Source organism: Phallusia mammillata, chromosome 8 (assembly GCF_965637545.1).
Source record: "Phallusia mammillata chromosome 8, kaPhaMamm4.hap1.1, whole genome shotgun sequence".
NCBI lineage: Eukaryota > Metazoa > Chordata > Ascidiacea > Phlebobranchia > Ascidiidae > Phallusia > Phallusia mammillata.
Window position 1 is genome coordinate 5,768,981 of NC_137259.1, and position 17,129 is coordinate 5,786,109.

The 17,129-nt window shown below is 36.7% G+C and overlaps 1 protein-coding gene across 1 annotated transcript in view; it reads right to left on the bottom strand.

Annotated features, from left to right (window-relative positions):
- The window catches only part of LOC145205184 (chitin synthase chs-2-like), a 31,233-nt gene extending 15,493 nt beyond the window's left edge, over positions 1 to 15,740 (bottom strand). Inside the window, exons 1-13 of the mRNA XM_080077843.1 lie at positions 15,637 to 15,740; positions 15,000 to 15,069; positions 9,067 to 9,229; positions 8,121 to 8,321; positions 5,216 to 5,437; positions 4,678 to 4,813; positions 3,796 to 4,096; positions 3,154 to 3,374; positions 2,566 to 2,737; positions 1,541 to 1,687; positions 964 to 1,104; positions 607 to 777; positions 31 to 159 (exon numbers count right to left, since the gene is read on the bottom strand). Coding sequence (XP_079933969.1) covers positions 31 to 159; positions 607 to 777; positions 964 to 1,104; positions 1,541 to 1,687; positions 2,566 to 2,737; positions 3,154 to 3,374; positions 3,796 to 4,096; positions 4,678 to 4,813; positions 5,216 to 5,437; positions 8,121 to 8,321; positions 9,067 to 9,229; positions 15,000 to 15,069; positions 15,637 to 15,718 — 2,156 coding nt within the window. The 5' untranslated portion in view covers positions 15,719 to 15,740. The remainder of the gene's footprint in view (positions 1 to 30; positions 160 to 606; positions 778 to 963; positions 1,105 to 1,540; positions 1,688 to 2,565; positions 2,738 to 3,153; positions 3,375 to 3,795; positions 4,097 to 4,677; positions 4,814 to 5,215; positions 5,438 to 8,120; positions 8,322 to 9,066; positions 9,230 to 14,999; positions 15,070 to 15,636) is intronic.
- Positions 15,741 to 17,129: the final 1,389 nt, after the last annotated feature.

Genomic DNA, 17,129 nt, shown 5'->3' on the forward strand with positions numbered 1-17,129 from the left:
TTGTGTTATGTTTATTTTCTATGGCCTTACCTGATCTTTTCTTTGTCCTTCAGGTGGACAATCATTTTGTTTCCGTGCGGAAGAGTAAAAACCAGCTTTCCGCCGTACGGAGTTGAATAAATGATAGGAGTTCCAACTTCCTCTTCCAGTTCTACTTTTCTGCAATAAAAGCATCAAAAATTCTTACACTTTTATCATATAGCACCAAAGTTGTTTCCTTGAAAAAGTTTTTCAATAAAAAATTAGTTTGGAATAATTTAAGTCTACAACATTTAAAGTGCTTTCACAAGTATTTGGAACAAGTATCTTTTAGTGACATTCATCAAGTGAGGTAAAATTGTAGAAAAAAAATGTGATTTACGACCAGATTTTTTATTTGGCAGTAAAGCAGTTTCAAAAACAAAGAAATAAATTCAAGATTGAAAATATATGTCCAAGGGTTTCAAACTGTTTAAAACCAACTGGCGAAAATGCAAGACGCCTTCTCGCATGGGACGTCGAAACGTCAATTATTTGTAATAAAACTGTTAAAAGAGCAATACTCGTATATACATTATGCCTGGCAGCAATACATTGGCAAATAAGTCCAACCATAGGCCAACTTACTCAGCAGCAACTGGTATTAGTTCACACAGCTGTTTGACGTAACTATTTGCCTTAGGTTGTTCATCCTTGCCCTTTCCCCTTTCCATAGCGTCATCAAACATGACGTGTACTTCAAAGTTAAAAGAGTCACTATCCTTGGCGTCCTTTCGCCTATGGTGATCTTTGTCAAGTCTACAAATGTAAAGTAATGAAAATTTTCGAAAAAAATTTATATGAAAAAAAGGCGAAAATGAACATAAAGTCATAACAGGAATAAGCCCTGAAGCGTCTATGCAGACCAGCGATCACGGCACACTCATATAGAAATCACAGTATGTCAGGCCCATTAAAGGAATTTTGCTTGCCTGACTGACTGACCTCATAATTGACGTCAATATTTGCGTCATTTCCTGTTTGGTTTCATGCCACATGGTGGCGCACAAAAACAACATCGGAGTAAATTTGTAGTTTTTCGGCAAAGTGTAGCGTCTTGACAAACGATGGTTTCTGGATAATGGCCTGAAAATAAAATCATAAGTAAATATTTGATTTTATACGTTTTTTTTTCGTGTCTAACCCTTGTCTTGCAAATTCACCTTCAAACTAAAATGTGTTTATAAAACAATTCTGCGCATGTAGGCCTAGCTGTAGAATTTATGTTCAAGAAAACCAAAATACTCTCTAAAGTCTGCCCAGCGTAAAACTTAGTTAAGAGCAAGCGTGTTGTAACACACAAAGGTCATCTTAAGAAGTAGAAGTGAAATATAGCGCATTTTAACTAAAAAACACAGTATTTAATTTGCCAACATCAACTTCCACGATATTGATATTAAGCACTGAAAACAGTAAACCTCGGTTAATTACTGGATTCGGGTAAGCCGGATTTTTTAGCAATGACAATGAATTTAGATCACAAAACCATGTTCGATTTTATATTAATTGCTGAAACCCCTACTCTGCTCCAATCTGCTTCATTTCGGATATAGCAGCACGAGCTCTTAATGACTCCGAATACTCTTTCTCAAACTGTCTTCTGTTAAGCATAAGAGCTTGGTCAATCAGGGGTCCGCCGTACTGAGCTTTTACGAATAAGACTTCAGTCCTGTGCAAAAGTAAGTTGGTTAGACTTATCGGTTTTCTTAACAATCAATACCAGGACGGTTTGGAAAACAGTACGTGTGTCATAAATTTAAAACGTTTTGTTATTTACGGTCGTTTTTGGAATATAATCGATAACAAAACTCGAAGTGTTTTCGAAACAAAGCCCAAATTACTTCCGAAAGATGATAACATAGCGGCATAAAAAGAGCATATAGTGTAAAGCCAAGCCTGAATCAAGTCCGTTTTACCAAAAATCACTGGAAAGTCCGATGTGATTTACAACTCTGGTGCGGCAAGTACCAGACGTAGTAGTCTGTTTTTACATATTTGTCAAGGTAGAGCTACTAACATGATACGTTTCTCCTGATCCAAAAGTGCTTAATTTTCGATAGGTGGCGTAAAGAGCTGAATTATTTATTTAGCGGCTATAAATGGGTTGGGTTGGGAAATATTTACATAAAATTTTTTTGGGTTAGTTTTATTGAATTTTAAGTGCTAATACCTTACCCCAACCCTAATAGCCCTAACCGTTAGCATAAGCACTTTTGGATCAGGAGAAACGTATCGTGTTAGCTCTACCATTTGTCAAAGCTTGTCCTAGCTTCTCCATCTTACTGAATAAAATTACGGACAAAGCTAAACAATTGTAGGCTTGGAAAACAATAACAGTTTTTTGACTGTTTTGATGTAGCCTATTTTGTTCCTGTTTAGGTACAAAACAGGGATTTTCAAATATTTTACGCCACCTCTCGCTTTTAAATTACTTTTGCTTCAGTTCGCTTTTTGGCAACTAACGATTAAGGCCTATTGTATGATTAGAGTTCATAGTTTGTAGCCTCACAAAACACCCCAAAAACTTGAATGGTAACTTCAACCTACCGCTCCAATTTAATTTGTTGTGGACTCCAAATAAAGGTCGTGACAAGAATTTTACCCAACCAGCCAAGTATCAAACCAACGATCACAAAAGCTACCATATTTCCATGATCCAATGAGATGACAGTGTTCCAATCAACATAGCGCTCCAAATAACCATATTCTCTTCCCAGCCCTGCAAAATTATTCAAAAAGCAATAAAAGAGAATCATATCAAATGTTGTAAGTTGTAAATAGGGACGTAACATGCGTTATTGTTACAACTAAAACAGAATTCTAATTTTTTTAAAAAGTTGGGAATCAATAAGTGGCCAAGTGATAAGCAGAGTTTTACAAAGGCATGGAGTTTTATGTAACTTGGTACCTTGAAAAAGGTATTTCTACAAGTGTCTGGTAAGGAGTGACAATTATTTTGCCAGACACCAGTTGCTGTACATCAAATAGAAAAAACGACTTGACAGAAGAAAAAAAATTTCTTAAACGAATGGTTCTTATTTAAATTTGCGTCTAGCTTTGTCTCGTAACGAGCAATACGCATAACGCCGAAAGCTGAGTACTTTCACTTAACCACACTTGTGACATTAAACATACCAACAAAATTAATTAGTCCGTTATCTGGGTGTTGTTCTTTGAACGTTGTCAGTGCAGCGGTTAGAGCGGAGATCACTGGGGTTACTGTAATGACTGGAGAGGCGTAGGCCAAACGCTGAATTAGCGTCAAACAAGCCACACGCCCGAAAAAGAAAACGGCCAAAGCACACCCAGCTTGTGTGGCGAAAACATACACCAGTGCTGTGATTATCCTGCTGTACCTACGTACAATTTTTACTTTAATACAGGTATGATTTGCAACTTATAGTCTATTAATTTTAACAGCGATTTATGTTAACAGAATAAAAAGACAATTTCCTTACACACGGGGTAGTCAAAATGCTATGCAGAAAAATACACATTACACCGTCACATGAGTTTACTGGCAAATATGCAAGCAAGAACAGAGCTTTAGGTTCAGTATTAAAATTAGGATTGTGTTATTACCAATATTTGTAACAGTTTTAATGTACATTTTAGTTTTTTATGACTTGTTATGTAACTTATCCCGTAAAATTCCATTGTGGTGTCAGGTGTTACAGATTATTTTTATGTTAAAGCTTAAAGCCGATTTTCAACTTAACAAAGTTGTTTGAGCAAGCAAGAACTGGTAATTTTGTAAGCTTATTTGTTTCGGTTTACCTTGATCTTTCCGAACCCAGTTCTAAAAGGTAAAGAATTCTATGGTAAATGTTTCGTCCGTCTCCGTTGCCAACGTTAACGTACGAACTAGCGTAAGTTTCCTTTTCAAGCACCACAATCACAAGAAAGGTGAAACCGACCAGGAACGACGATTTGACAAACGCGAAAATAAAGGATGTCTTAAATCGACTTCCGTCAAGTTTTTCCTGTAGCCCGCGTGCTCTAATGGTGAGTCCAAATGGAAAGTGAAAATCCCTTTTCACAAAGTTTTCCCAGTACCGGAGAGAAGCGAGAATAAGACCTTCAAAACAATTGATTTCAAACAATCCTTTACGTGTCAAGTCGACTTGATAGATAAGCGGGGTTAGGCCACGTTGCTTGCCAGACCTACGCGCATAGTCAGCACTTCTCCACCCATGATGTGGTTGAGGTTTTGTGGTATTGGTTTTAAGCTCCAGCATAATGTTGTTTTATCTTTTGTTGTTTTTACTCCATGCTTTTACAGAAACTGACGATGCCATTTAATATTATTAAGATTTAATTCACTGATCCCTTTTCCTTGGGAACCTGTTTCGATATTCAAACTCATGTAATACCACCAAAAAGTTTTAAGAAAAACGGATTCGCAATTGTTTGCATGACATTTTTTAAAAGACGGGTTTGATTTGCTAATAAATGCCATAAACCCCTTAATCGTTACGAAAAGTTGGGTTGACTATAAAGTTACTAAATTTAGTAAAGCAGTAAATAGAAAGCAAAATCTGATATCGTGGGTTCAAATCCCACCACAACCCTTGTGGCAAGCGAACGTGGAAATGCAAGAAAGGATTGGTAGGTTTGGTGCACATAAAAACACATAAGAAATACAACAAGACATCTTACCAACAAATGTCCAAACATAGGTGTAGTTGATGTTAAGAAATTGCATAAAGTTGGTATTTGTTTCATTTTTTCCATTCGCATTAACTGGTGTAAAGAGTCCACTGAAACATGAAACCAATCCACCCGCTTGCAAAATCTGCCCAAGATAATAATGAAGCTGTCATAATACAGAGCTTTCGCTATCGATCTCAAAAACAACATTCAAAGGGGTATTAGCCTGAAAACTTGTAAATTTAGCAATATCAAGACTATAACAAATTAAATGTGCTGATATAATAAGAGATTAGGCTCAATACTAACACCAGATTGTTTGACCAAAAATATACTTCCCAATGTTGTATTAAGACAAGGTATCATGTATTAATTAAATACTCAGTTAATGCAAAGGAACTAGATTGTTCGACATGAGCTACACATAGATGAAAATGCCCCCTTATAAAAGTAGTACGATATTGAATCAAATTCATGTTTTCTCAAGTCAAATGATATAAATGTCTACGAAGTTTCAACATAATAACATCCCTACATCTTCACTTACAAAAGCTATAATGGCGAAACACAAATTCCGTATTTTTCGGCATTTGCTGGTCACTTCTTTGTTGTGTGAATATGAGGTCCACTTCTCCTGTATGTTGACACAAATCGGCGCGAAACTGATAAGTGGAAAAGCGAGACAAGCAAAGGTGGCATCCAGATAGGGAAGAACTTTGATAAAAAGAATCCCTTCGCCAAAGGCACTAAGCAATTCCAATAAGCCCCCCTGCAACAAAACGTTGGTGTTAAAACTGTGCTTCTGCAGAAGTAGACTCGTGTATTCATGACAAACGGTTTTAAATACCGGATAATCATGCAAAACTGAAGCTTTCAGTAAACTTGTTTCGGTCTGAGAAATGTTGATGTATTGAACAGCGGTCGCTTAACAACGTTACCGTTTTCGTTAACGTGGTGTTATCCAAACGTTTTTGTTTTTGGTGGTGGTGGTATCCCAGTAAAGACACGAAGTTTTTCTGCACCCAGCAGCTAACTCACAAAAAATCCCAGCGAACGCTGTATTCAGACTTGTTTATTTCGACGCTTTTGAGTTGCCAAGAGTGCTTAGTGGTAGCCCAAAAATACCTTTGAACCCCGAATAGGAACCACTGTAGTAGCGCAATATCAAAATAAACTTGACAAACAAGTTTCAAAATGTAGAACAATCATTTACGCCAGGGGTTCCCAACCTGTGGTACGCGTACCACTAGTGGTACGCGAAGGTTTTTCAGGTGGTACGCGAGTAACTTCCGTTTTGTTCACATAAACCTGGATTTACAACCTCATATTCTGTTTATCTGGTTTGTTTACAAAAAAACATTCCCCAGGCCTATTGTCATTGTTACGTAACTATTTCTGTTGTTTCGTATCATTACGGTCTTCAAAATACAGGTCATGTCAATTGCCAAGAAAAAGCATAGTTGCTATGAAAAGCCGTACAACCCGGTGGGCATTAATTATGTCAAATGATTTCTCTTGATAGATATCATCTACTGTTTTGTAGCGTTAAAAGAAACATGATTCGAACAAATTAGTTGTTCTGCAAGAAGTGGTTCCACAGAGATGTGCTCTATGGCAGTGTTTCCCAACCTATGGGTCGCGACCCAAAGTTGGGTCGCCTGTAAATTCTGTTGGGTCGCCAGTTTTTGTGACAATTAGCACCTACGTTTCGTAGCGTTATTTTGTTATTTGCCAAGGCTATGAATTGATTCCCAATAACAATTTCATGGCTATTTGGCGTGATAGTGAATTATTCTGTTTGTGACGTCATAATCTTTGTGTGAGATCACTGTTATAAGCGTTGTCTGGCTCATAATGCTTTGAACCAGCTCTAAAGTTGGCGGAATAACGAATAATTTATGTTTGGTGTTTTCTATTTTTCAAACTAGCGTAGTAATTTTCGAAAAACTTTCCTGATTTACAAACAAAAATACAACCCAAACAGCAAGAATGCATATCCATGGGTCGCGAGAATCCGCAAAACAAAATTTTGGTAAGTATTTGGGTCGCGACAAAAAAAGGTTGGGAACCACTGCTCTATGGTGGTACGCGTGACAGTGCAAAGCGTCCAAGTGGTACGAGATTGTAAAAAGGTTGGGAACCCCTGATTTACGCGAAAGCGGATGTGTTATCAGTTCTTAATAACATTCTGTACGTTTCATTACAACAAGATGTCAATGTGACAATGTGCTTGAAACAATTGCAGTTGAAAAATTAAGGAAAACTCGTACTGCTTAGTCAGTGTAATCATGAACCAGAAAAAAACATTAAAGTGGTGCAAACTCTTAAAACATATATTATATCTATAACTTTCTACAAACCTAGTAAAAACATGGAATTATAATTACAAGAATCTCTTTGTGGTATCAATATAAAATGAAGGTGACTTTATTAAACACTGAACAGATGTCATCGCTATATCATATATGAATCGTGTGTAAAGGTTTTCAAAGCCAAATTAAATAACACATTGCAAACATGGAATTACCCTGCTCGTGTATTCCACACACATTTCAAATATTTGACTTTGACTTTTCCAAACACGTTTATGAGGAATGAAACCTTGTGCGGTTTATGCGGTTGGAAATTCGACATGTTTGCATTTCGATCGTTGGAACTCATATATTTTATATTGCAAATATATTTTACAGTCAGTGCCGTGCAATTCGAGTGCACAAATATGTAAAAGGTCTTTGACTTCACATAGTTGACTGCTATTGGTTTAATAAGCAACAAAATTGGTTTACCTAAGGTCAATCCCAATATACGACACGAAATTTTTCGGATGAATATTCATGGGTGTACTAACATTCAGTCTTCGGTCTCCCGAATTTTAACAGCGTTTTATGCATTAACCAAGGCAGCACACTATACACCAAATAGAATGTACACGTGGCCCTTTTTAAGCTTAATAATAATAAGCCGTTGCTTTAGGCTTCAGTGGTTTACTATGTCCACTGAACTATAGGTTTTAGTGATTGCAAGCTTTTGCGCTTAATTGCTATCTATGGGCGTTTTCTTTGTTTTTAAACGAATGATTTATACATCGGATTAAATTAAACCGTTTTTATGTTTAGCTTTGCAAAGAAAAAAAAAGTCAAATCGACTACTAAACAAAATGTAGGCTAACTCAATGTTGTCTTTTCCATTAACAATTGTAAAATAGTTATTTCTCTTTCAGCATTTTTTACTGTAGAAACTGACGTTTCGATGTCCCATACGAGACGCCTTCATCAGGATAATGACATATTTTGAAAGAAAAATTTCTTAATGGAATATTTACATAGAACAAAAGCATTATGGCACTTTGAATAGTCGGTAAAAATCTGCTTGAAAAGCGATGATTGTTAATATATTAAGCCTGATGGCAAAAGTTTATTCATTTCACAATCCTTAATGTTTTATAGAAGTACCAATAGTACAGTCTTCAACTCCAGTGGATTTTCTTTCTTCATAATTATCCTGTATAAGCTGTATCCCATGGTGAAAACTTCTGGGGTCAGAAGCATGCATAGCAATATGATGTAAGACCAAACTCGTATGACGTCATGATCAAGGGCATTCTCAGTGCCTTCGTACACTTTAGCACCGTTTCCAAGTATTAGTACACAAGCCTGCAAATAGACAAATTTTACATTCTTGATCTGTGGGTATTAACTATAGTGATGCACCGAAGTTTCGGTTTGTTGTTTTACCGAAGTTTTAGTTGGTTTTGCCCATGTTTCGGTTTGTTGTTTTGCCGAAGTTTTAGTTGGTTTTGCCGATGTTTCGAAATCCGAATGGTTTTTGTATAACATTGATGCTTAAACTTTCAACATGGCAAATTCAAAATATTCTAAATTATCCAATTAATGCAACTATGAAGCACTAGCCATGTAGTTTGACAAAATATTATATGTTTAAGTATTGTTGAAGTAGCTTTGGAGTTATTAATCTCGCTGTTAAATCTTTTGAGGTAAATCCGGCCCCTGAAATACTAAATTTGTTAGACAAACTGCTTTACGCTACATTGATATTCCATAAAAGACCTATAAGCTTATAATAATGTGCCCATTCTATGAACTGTATCCAATCCAACACCTACGCAATATTATAAACGTCCGGTACCAGGATAATCATTTATTGTTACGTGACGAAATATGCCAAACAAGTGACGTCATTGCCGAGGCGACGTCACACACTTTTTTGTTGCGTCAACAGACTACGTATTTATGGCTTACTGTACATAAAAATCTTATGACTTATTCCACTTTGTTGATCGAATTTTGTTTTGATCATGTTATCCAATAACGTTACATGATTCAGCAATTTCGACACCCACTTGACTATATATTATTAAACAATGACAAAGCAATTTACCTTGCTTATTACACCGCCGACTAGCACGATAGCACAGCAGAGAATTACGGAGATGTACTTGAAAAGCTTTACAAAGAACTTAGAAGTGGTGGATGTAATTCTGGTTTCATCTTCACGAGGGATGGTTCTGAACTGGTCGTACAGTGGAAGTGGTTCGTTTACACTGAAAAAAAATGGTTAATTAATGGTTTGGTAACTTTGGTATAGGGTCAGTAAAAACATTAGGTCGAAAAAACAAAACGTAAAGAATAAAAGTGATAATTTAAATACCGTTGGGTTTACATAAAATATCTGAATTATACGATTTTGATCACCATTGCGTAAAAATACATTGTATCAAAAGCAATAAAGTATTCAAAACAGGTTTTCAAAATTTCGGATTAGAATCCATCCGCTTCAAACTAACGTTTACCCTTCAGCGCGATAAATTGGGTGATTAATAAAAGCCTAAAATTATTGCACGGTGCGCGACTGGAGATAAATATGTAAGACCGGCCCCAGCATATCAATAGCAAACAAAATTCCGCATTTTGGACGCCAATTAGATCGCATTCTATTTAACCTACGAACTATGCTGGTCAAGTGTGTTTTCGGGTTACCCTCAATTTGTCCAGAAGCCCATTGGTTGTTCAGGCGAGAGGAAAACTCCGTCGCAAATGGAGTATTGCAATATTATTGCGCATTCAGACACTTGTCGAGTGTTTTTCCGAACTGGACGCTTCTGTTGTTTGTTCAGGCGTTAGGACAAGTACGTCGCAAATAATATATCGCTTGCCTTTACACAAGGTCAGAATGTGGCGGCATTCAACTATAATCAACTGGCTTAACTTATTTGTATATTGCATGGAGCACCAACTACGGTTTTCAAGCCAACATGTGTAAAATTATAGTAAACCTCGGTTAATCCGGACCCAAATTCCGGTTTAACCGAGGTTTACGTAGTTATAACTTAAAAATCTATCACCCTAGGGCAGCGGTTCTCAAACTTTTTTTGTTGCGACGCCTCTGGAAAAGTTTTCTGGACTTGCGACGCACCAGCAAATAAAAGTTAATGAGGAAACTTTTCATTAAAGTTGTGTTTATTGATACAACGACAAAAAGACACGAGACGAATATTCTGCGACGCCCTTGGAAAATTCGAACGACGCACCAGAGCGTCGCGACGCACAGTTTGAGAACTACTGCCCTAGGGTTAAATGGTACAAATTTTGAAAGCAGCCAATCTGCTATAAAATAAGTCAACAAAAACTGCATTACCTGCGACTTTGTTTCATGACACTTTTTGTACAACATAGAAAAATCAGCGGTTGTTTAGCGAAATCCTACGTTAGTTGCAATCTTAAAGGCACAGAAGTTTCTGGCAAACATTAATCAAAGATTTGCCCACACGTAGTAAACTCCAACTTACTTTGTACGCTTAATACACAGCAACTTGTATTACAAGAAATGAACTGTGTCTATGCTTACAAAATTACACAACTCAACTCTTTGCATAACATTCAGTAAATAAGGTACTATCTGCCATGAGTAAAACCACTGGAAACAATATACAGTCAGTCATAGCATTTCGGCGGCAAAACATACCCCATACACTTCAGTCGGCTAACGCCCTTAAGTTGCTGCAAAGAAAACTTAACCGGGAAAAGCTCTGAAACCGAAACTATATGTAAAGCATTCCACTTGATCGCCGTTTGGACCGATATGGAATATTCTGATTATGACAAGTGTTCTGAATTCTTAAATTTGAAGAGAGCGACCAAGTGCTTGATAGATGATTGTGGTGTGATTGCGTAACTTAATGTAATTCGGGGTTTCCATACTCGTCTGCACGTGTGTAAACAATTCCATTCACGCACGTTATTTGCTTGTGCAGCTTTAGAAATTTTAAAACAACTTTCCAGCGAGCTTCGTTCAGTCATCCATCACTATACACCACGTTTCTTTATGGGGGGTTTCATACGTATTGGTAGACAAACATGGGATGTTTTTGTCTTTTATTATAGAGTTATAGAGTTATAAGTAGAGCCCAAAATCGCAAACGATAGCCTACAGCAGAGGTGCACAACCTTTTCGCAATGACGGCCGCATCGCAGATTTTTATTTCACCAACGGCTGCCAAGTGTGTGCTGGCTTTTGTTTCCATACTACTGATGTAAAGAATCTGGTTTATCTCGTATAATACTATCTAATGGCGCCTGAAAAGCCTATTTTAAATGCAATAAAGTATTTTATTTACGTCACAGCCGCCAGTACATACATATTAATATACATGTTCAAGGCCGCAGGTTGTGCACCCCTGGCATGCAGTAAACGTCGGTTAATCCGGACCGTTTAGACCAAACAAAATCGGGAATTGCCGTAGATCCGGTTTAACCGATGTTGATTAGTTAAAGCCTTTACACGTTTCCAATCATTTGTGTCTTATACTTTTTTGAGTTTTTTTTTAATTAGGCGAATATCTGGATTAACCGAATCCATTTTAACCAAGGTTTAATGTATTTACAAATGTGCCAGTTTTGCACGAATTTTTCTAAACCCATATACTATTTTCATTATTTTTATTTTTAACAATTAAAAAACCGCTAATGATTACGCTTAGGTAAAACGTATCCGAGATCTGAAAGGTTAGGAAACACAGCAGTGTTTATTTTAGGTATGCTGGTATAAAACAAATTGTGTTAATTTTCGAAAAATCTCTAGATATGTGTTATATCTTGGTCAATTTGCTCAAAGCTTGCAAAGTCACATCATACGAATTCCATTTACTAAGTTTATTTTCAGACAGCATGCAGTTTCAGTGCTGTGAAATATAGACGCTTCACAAACCTAAGGCTGACCTACAACTATGCAACAAAAAACACTTCTTGCTCAAATTGCGTCTGAGCTGTTATAAGATTTTAATCTCTGAAATGTTTCTATCAACCGTCCGAAATTACGTAGATAAAATCAGAAGGGTCAGTGGAAATATTGTCCGATTAAAATCAGCCGGTTTGCAACAAGTTTTCGGCCGTTTTCCGACTTGGGTTGAAAGTCAACGACTATATATCAGCTACAAATGTTACAAGGGAAATTCATCTGTGTGCAAACGTGTTCCAATAAAAAATTCTTTTCAAGGGAATGGAATGGATTGTTTAATCATTTACTAGGATTTTAAATTTAGGATTTTACGGCAAGAAGCTTTTTCAACAAAAACTCTGCAACAAAGCCAAATAAAAGATGTAGTTTTAAACTTTTGGTATAAAGTGTATGCGGTGGTACGGAAAGGACCGTTTATTACTTACATCGTTGTTTCGCTTTGCATAAGTTTCTATATTCATTTGTTGTTGTGGCATATTTTGTGTAAACTCTTATACATAAAGACAGGATTTTGTACTTTAATTCGTTACCGTCAAAAACCATTTAGGTTTGAAAAACAACGCATAACCAACGCCAGTTTGAAATTGTTTGAAAGAAGCCAGAGAAGACAGATAGAAGAAACGAATTTGTTTTCTATAGAAATTAGTGCAACAACATACACGACTAGAACAAACATTTCAAGGTCGAACTGGATTTTTGCAAGACCGCAAACCTTTAAATGTCAAATTAGAGTGGCATAAAACAATGTTGATTTTTTGCACTAAAACCGCTAATATCGTCACAATGACGCATAAACTGGTTTGCTTAGTTGTTGAATCGACTTCCTTACTGAGTAATTTACCAATAATTAACCAAGGTTAAACATTATGTCCAAAGGTCCTGTCTGGACACCACCCCCATGACTTTAGACCAATATTAATTACATCTGTTTTTAACGCCTAATACGCACTTTTAATTAAAAGATTTTTCGATGCGTTTATTTTCATTTGTCTATATTACCATTTGATGCAATTTCAGGGAAGTACAAATTGTTGAAACTTCGAACAACGTAGGAAAATCCATCGTATACCACCCAATATGGACTTCGACCTTCAAACACTGTAGTTTAAGTGTACAAACCTAAAAGTGAAACTAATGTGTTTGGCCACTCGTCAAAGGGTCGTGGAAGGGCAACCGATATTGCAAACATTATGGTAGACCATGTATAGGACGTCGAAACGTCGGAATAAAATCACATTTGCCAGAAAAGCTCTTTAAACTTGACATTATGGTAGCGTTGGCCTTAACCAAGTTTCAACAAAGCAGATATTTAACAACACAAAGTCACTAAAATATATTTACTCCAATCGGGAGTCTGATCGGCAAGAAGCAAAATAATAAACCTTTGCAAATAATTTCAAAAACAAGTTTCGATAAAGTTTTCAAGCAAAAGTACGGGACATTAGGAATATTCTCTATCTTAATTGGAAACGTTGTTTTGTCTGTGTGCTGCAATGAACAAAATTATCGCTTACTGGTTGCAACGTTATCTACAGTTTGCACAACTCGTAAAGTCAACATAATTCCTTTTGAAAACAAAAAGAAGTGTTTTCCCAATTAAATTTATGTTTACCACTTTAAACTTGGTATATGGCACAATAACCTTACTTTGTAAAGAGTTTTATCGCAAAATCGAAAGTCTATAAAATGCTACACAACGTATAGTTGTAACTTGTGTCTACGTGTGAAAGTCACATTCAACAAAACGATCCGTTGGTCGCCAAAATTCCCACGGCATAATAAAAAACTTTGGGTAAGTACAAAGGAACTTGATCAAGGGGGCACAAACTTTTTGTAACATTGCCAACCGAATTGCAGCAGATATACAAAGAAGCCATGGGAGCCCACTAATCCTAAATAAAAAGTCTAGTACCTGGACAAACACGTATATCATGTTTTTTACATTAGGAAAGTCCACTTAGGCTTGTTTTAAAAATATGTCCAGAAAATGAGTTTCAAATATTCAAAAAAACGTGCACGGTGGCACAAATTTACATTTGCACCTGCGTTTTTTCTGTACATCGGCAGATTGTCTACCCCTGAACTGAACTGTTACAGGTTATATTGAATACTTTTGTTGTCCTAGAAAGTGCAGCAATTCGCATTCCTCTGGAATAAAATAGGTACAAGAGTAGGGTTTCCATATTTTACGATACACATTCCCTGACAAAATTTATCTCGGTTGCGTTAACCCAGTTTTTCTCAAACTTTTTCGTTATTTTTTCTGAACGGTTTGCCATTATTTTGAGGGCTCGCGGTGCCTAAGCTTGAATGTGTATTTTAGAAAAACGAGAGTTCATTGCAGGATTTTAGCTAGTTGTGCAAAATTGCGCATAACAATGATCCAAATCTGACATCACAGACAAGACAAAAGCATTACAATTGTGCGCGAACAATTGCATTTTTGTTAGTTGTCATGCAATAAAGCCGATTGTTTAGCAATGGAGACGGTCGAACAAAAGAACGATGAGCCATCCGGGTCGAAGACAGTGCAGCACCTTCCCCCACTTTCACTTTGATTTAAACTTATTCATTTGCACAAACTGACGCTAAATAAGAATATAGAATTACTTCCACCTTTCGCGGTTCCCGCAAAATGCCCTAAAGGACCGCGGACTCCAGTTTGAGAACCGCTGCGTTAACCTTTTTTTTTTGATCTAAACACTTCTATTCCGGAATAAATTTAGAATATTCGAAAGTCAAACAGACACTAGAAAACGTTACATACGATACTCTGATCCTTGTCAACTAACTTTCTGCTTAAGCTTTTGTTTAGTCAAGATTATTAGACTAAGCTCACTACTCTCACTATCCTTGAAACAATAAGCACATATATATCTCCGTTGGTACATTAATTTTATAGAATATATATATTTTTTATGTATAATTTCTGACTTTTAAGTACATTTTAACATTTCTCCCTGACGCAGATTTAAACACTAAATTCCCTGACATGTCAGGGAAAATCCTGACGTATGGCAACCCTATACAAGAGCCAATCATTCAAACTTATAATAAAAAAATTCATATCTACTTACTCATCATCATTGCTGGTCGAGCACAATCTTTGGGTTTCGGTATCCCCAGCATTGTTCAAGTCATTTTCATCTGCACAAACGGGTTTTCTGTGATTAATTGTAAAAATCACCCTACATTGAGTAACTGCGTGAAAGTGTAGGATTGCAAAACCTTTTCCAACAAACTTAGGAACACTATGCACGGACTTGAAAAGTAGTTTAATCATAAACATTACTGCCAAGGTAGTGGTGTATATAGAATACATCGTGTAGACGTTTCGACAATCTCTGTTGTTTTCAAGTCCGTGCATAGTGTTCCTAAGTATATTGGATGCCACCACGGTATTGATGTCAAGCTTAAACTGCGGAAGATCGAAGCACTTCAAAGGTAAACATGTACTGATGATGACAACAGAGATTGTCGAAACGTCTACACGATGTATTCTATATACACCACTACCTTGGCAGTAATGTTTATGATTAAACTTTTCCAACAAAATTAACAATATGCGACTGGTATAAATATAAATTGGATAGATTTGTATAAATGTTTCGCCTAAAAAGGCATCTGTGTTTTCTCAAACTGTTCATAAATTTATACAATTTCTTCTAACTTAAATTTATTTGACCGTTAACCGCTATAAAAAATGAATCTTACCTTGATTCTCAATGTGACGCCGCTTTAAGATCCCGCTTGGCGGTCTGTTATCATATCGTCCATTTGGCATATTCTGTTCCATATTTTTAAATTAAGCACCAACCCCACCTCTGCGAATACAAAAAGTTGTGATACCTAGGACAGTGCTCTTCAACCGGTGTGCACGGCGCACCCTAGGGTGCACCAAAATATTTATGGGGTGCACCAGTACGAAAAGGTGTACAAGGGTGCATCACAAACTTTTATTGAACCATTCATATTTGACTTTCAAGATATTAGAAAAAAGATGTAGGTTTAAACTTGTAACGTACAGCCACTCCTAACATCACCCGAATGTAACACGTACAGCCACTTGTAATATGTATAACCCAGGTAAACTTTTTCAATGGTTTATCCCCGTGTCTAGTTTGATAGTGGCTGTACGTGTTATATTCGGGTGATGTTAGGATATCGAATATTGATACTTTCGCGAACATATGTTTGGAGTTAATTGACAAGATGATATGCATAACGATTTTTCATGTCGCTATTTATCTCAGTTTACCTTTTAAGTAAACAGGGTGCATGAGTTCGTCACAACAACTTTAAGGGTTCAGCACACCAAAAAAGGTTGAAAAGCACTGACCTAGGATATACTATAAGTAAAAGGTGGCAATTTTGTAAGTGAAGGAAAATAGATATTTAAGTTGGTAATTGATTATGGTTTTTAAAGCAGTTATGTCACAACGTTTTTCATTCTAAAACTCTTGAATTGAGTCAGAACGCGTCATGCATGCAAGAGGTGTTGTAGAAAATCTGACTTATGTCGAACTGACCACCGCCTACTCAAAGCTAAAATGGCATCGTTGTATAGGCTAATGCATGTTATTAAAATCTGGGTAAATATGCCACCGAGCCCGCATATGGCTTATTAGATAGCATGTCAGACCCAGATAAGCTCATGTCGTGATATTTGATCCAATTTTATGTTTGTCCTTTCCAACAAACGCCTTGACTGTCGGATGTTTTTTTGACGAAAATGAAACAAAGAATACAGCTACTCTGGCAGCCCTTGCGTACAGTATTTCGTATGCAGTTATTAGCTGCTTAAACGATTGCAGCCAAGCTCAAATACACATACACTCTCTTTTGAAAACACAAAGAACGGTATAAACCGCACTAAACCTTTACTGTACGTGCTTGGCCTTCAGACTAAACTCTGCAGTTTTTATCATGCGATAAAAGTCGGCAAACAAATAAATAAATGTTAATGGGACAAAAACCTTCGCTTCAATAAAATGAAGTGCTGAATGTCGCAACACATAGTGATTACAGTAACCCGGTTATTATATATGCCAATTTTGCGCAGGCGCTGTGAAAAGAAGGTATGAATGTGGTCTGGTAAACAAACGTTTTGAGAGTACCACTCACTTCATTTGAACTGTCTCACAATGGCCAAGCAACTGTTTGAGAAGAGTGATGTCGGCTCAGTGTCACAGTATCAATGTAAAATC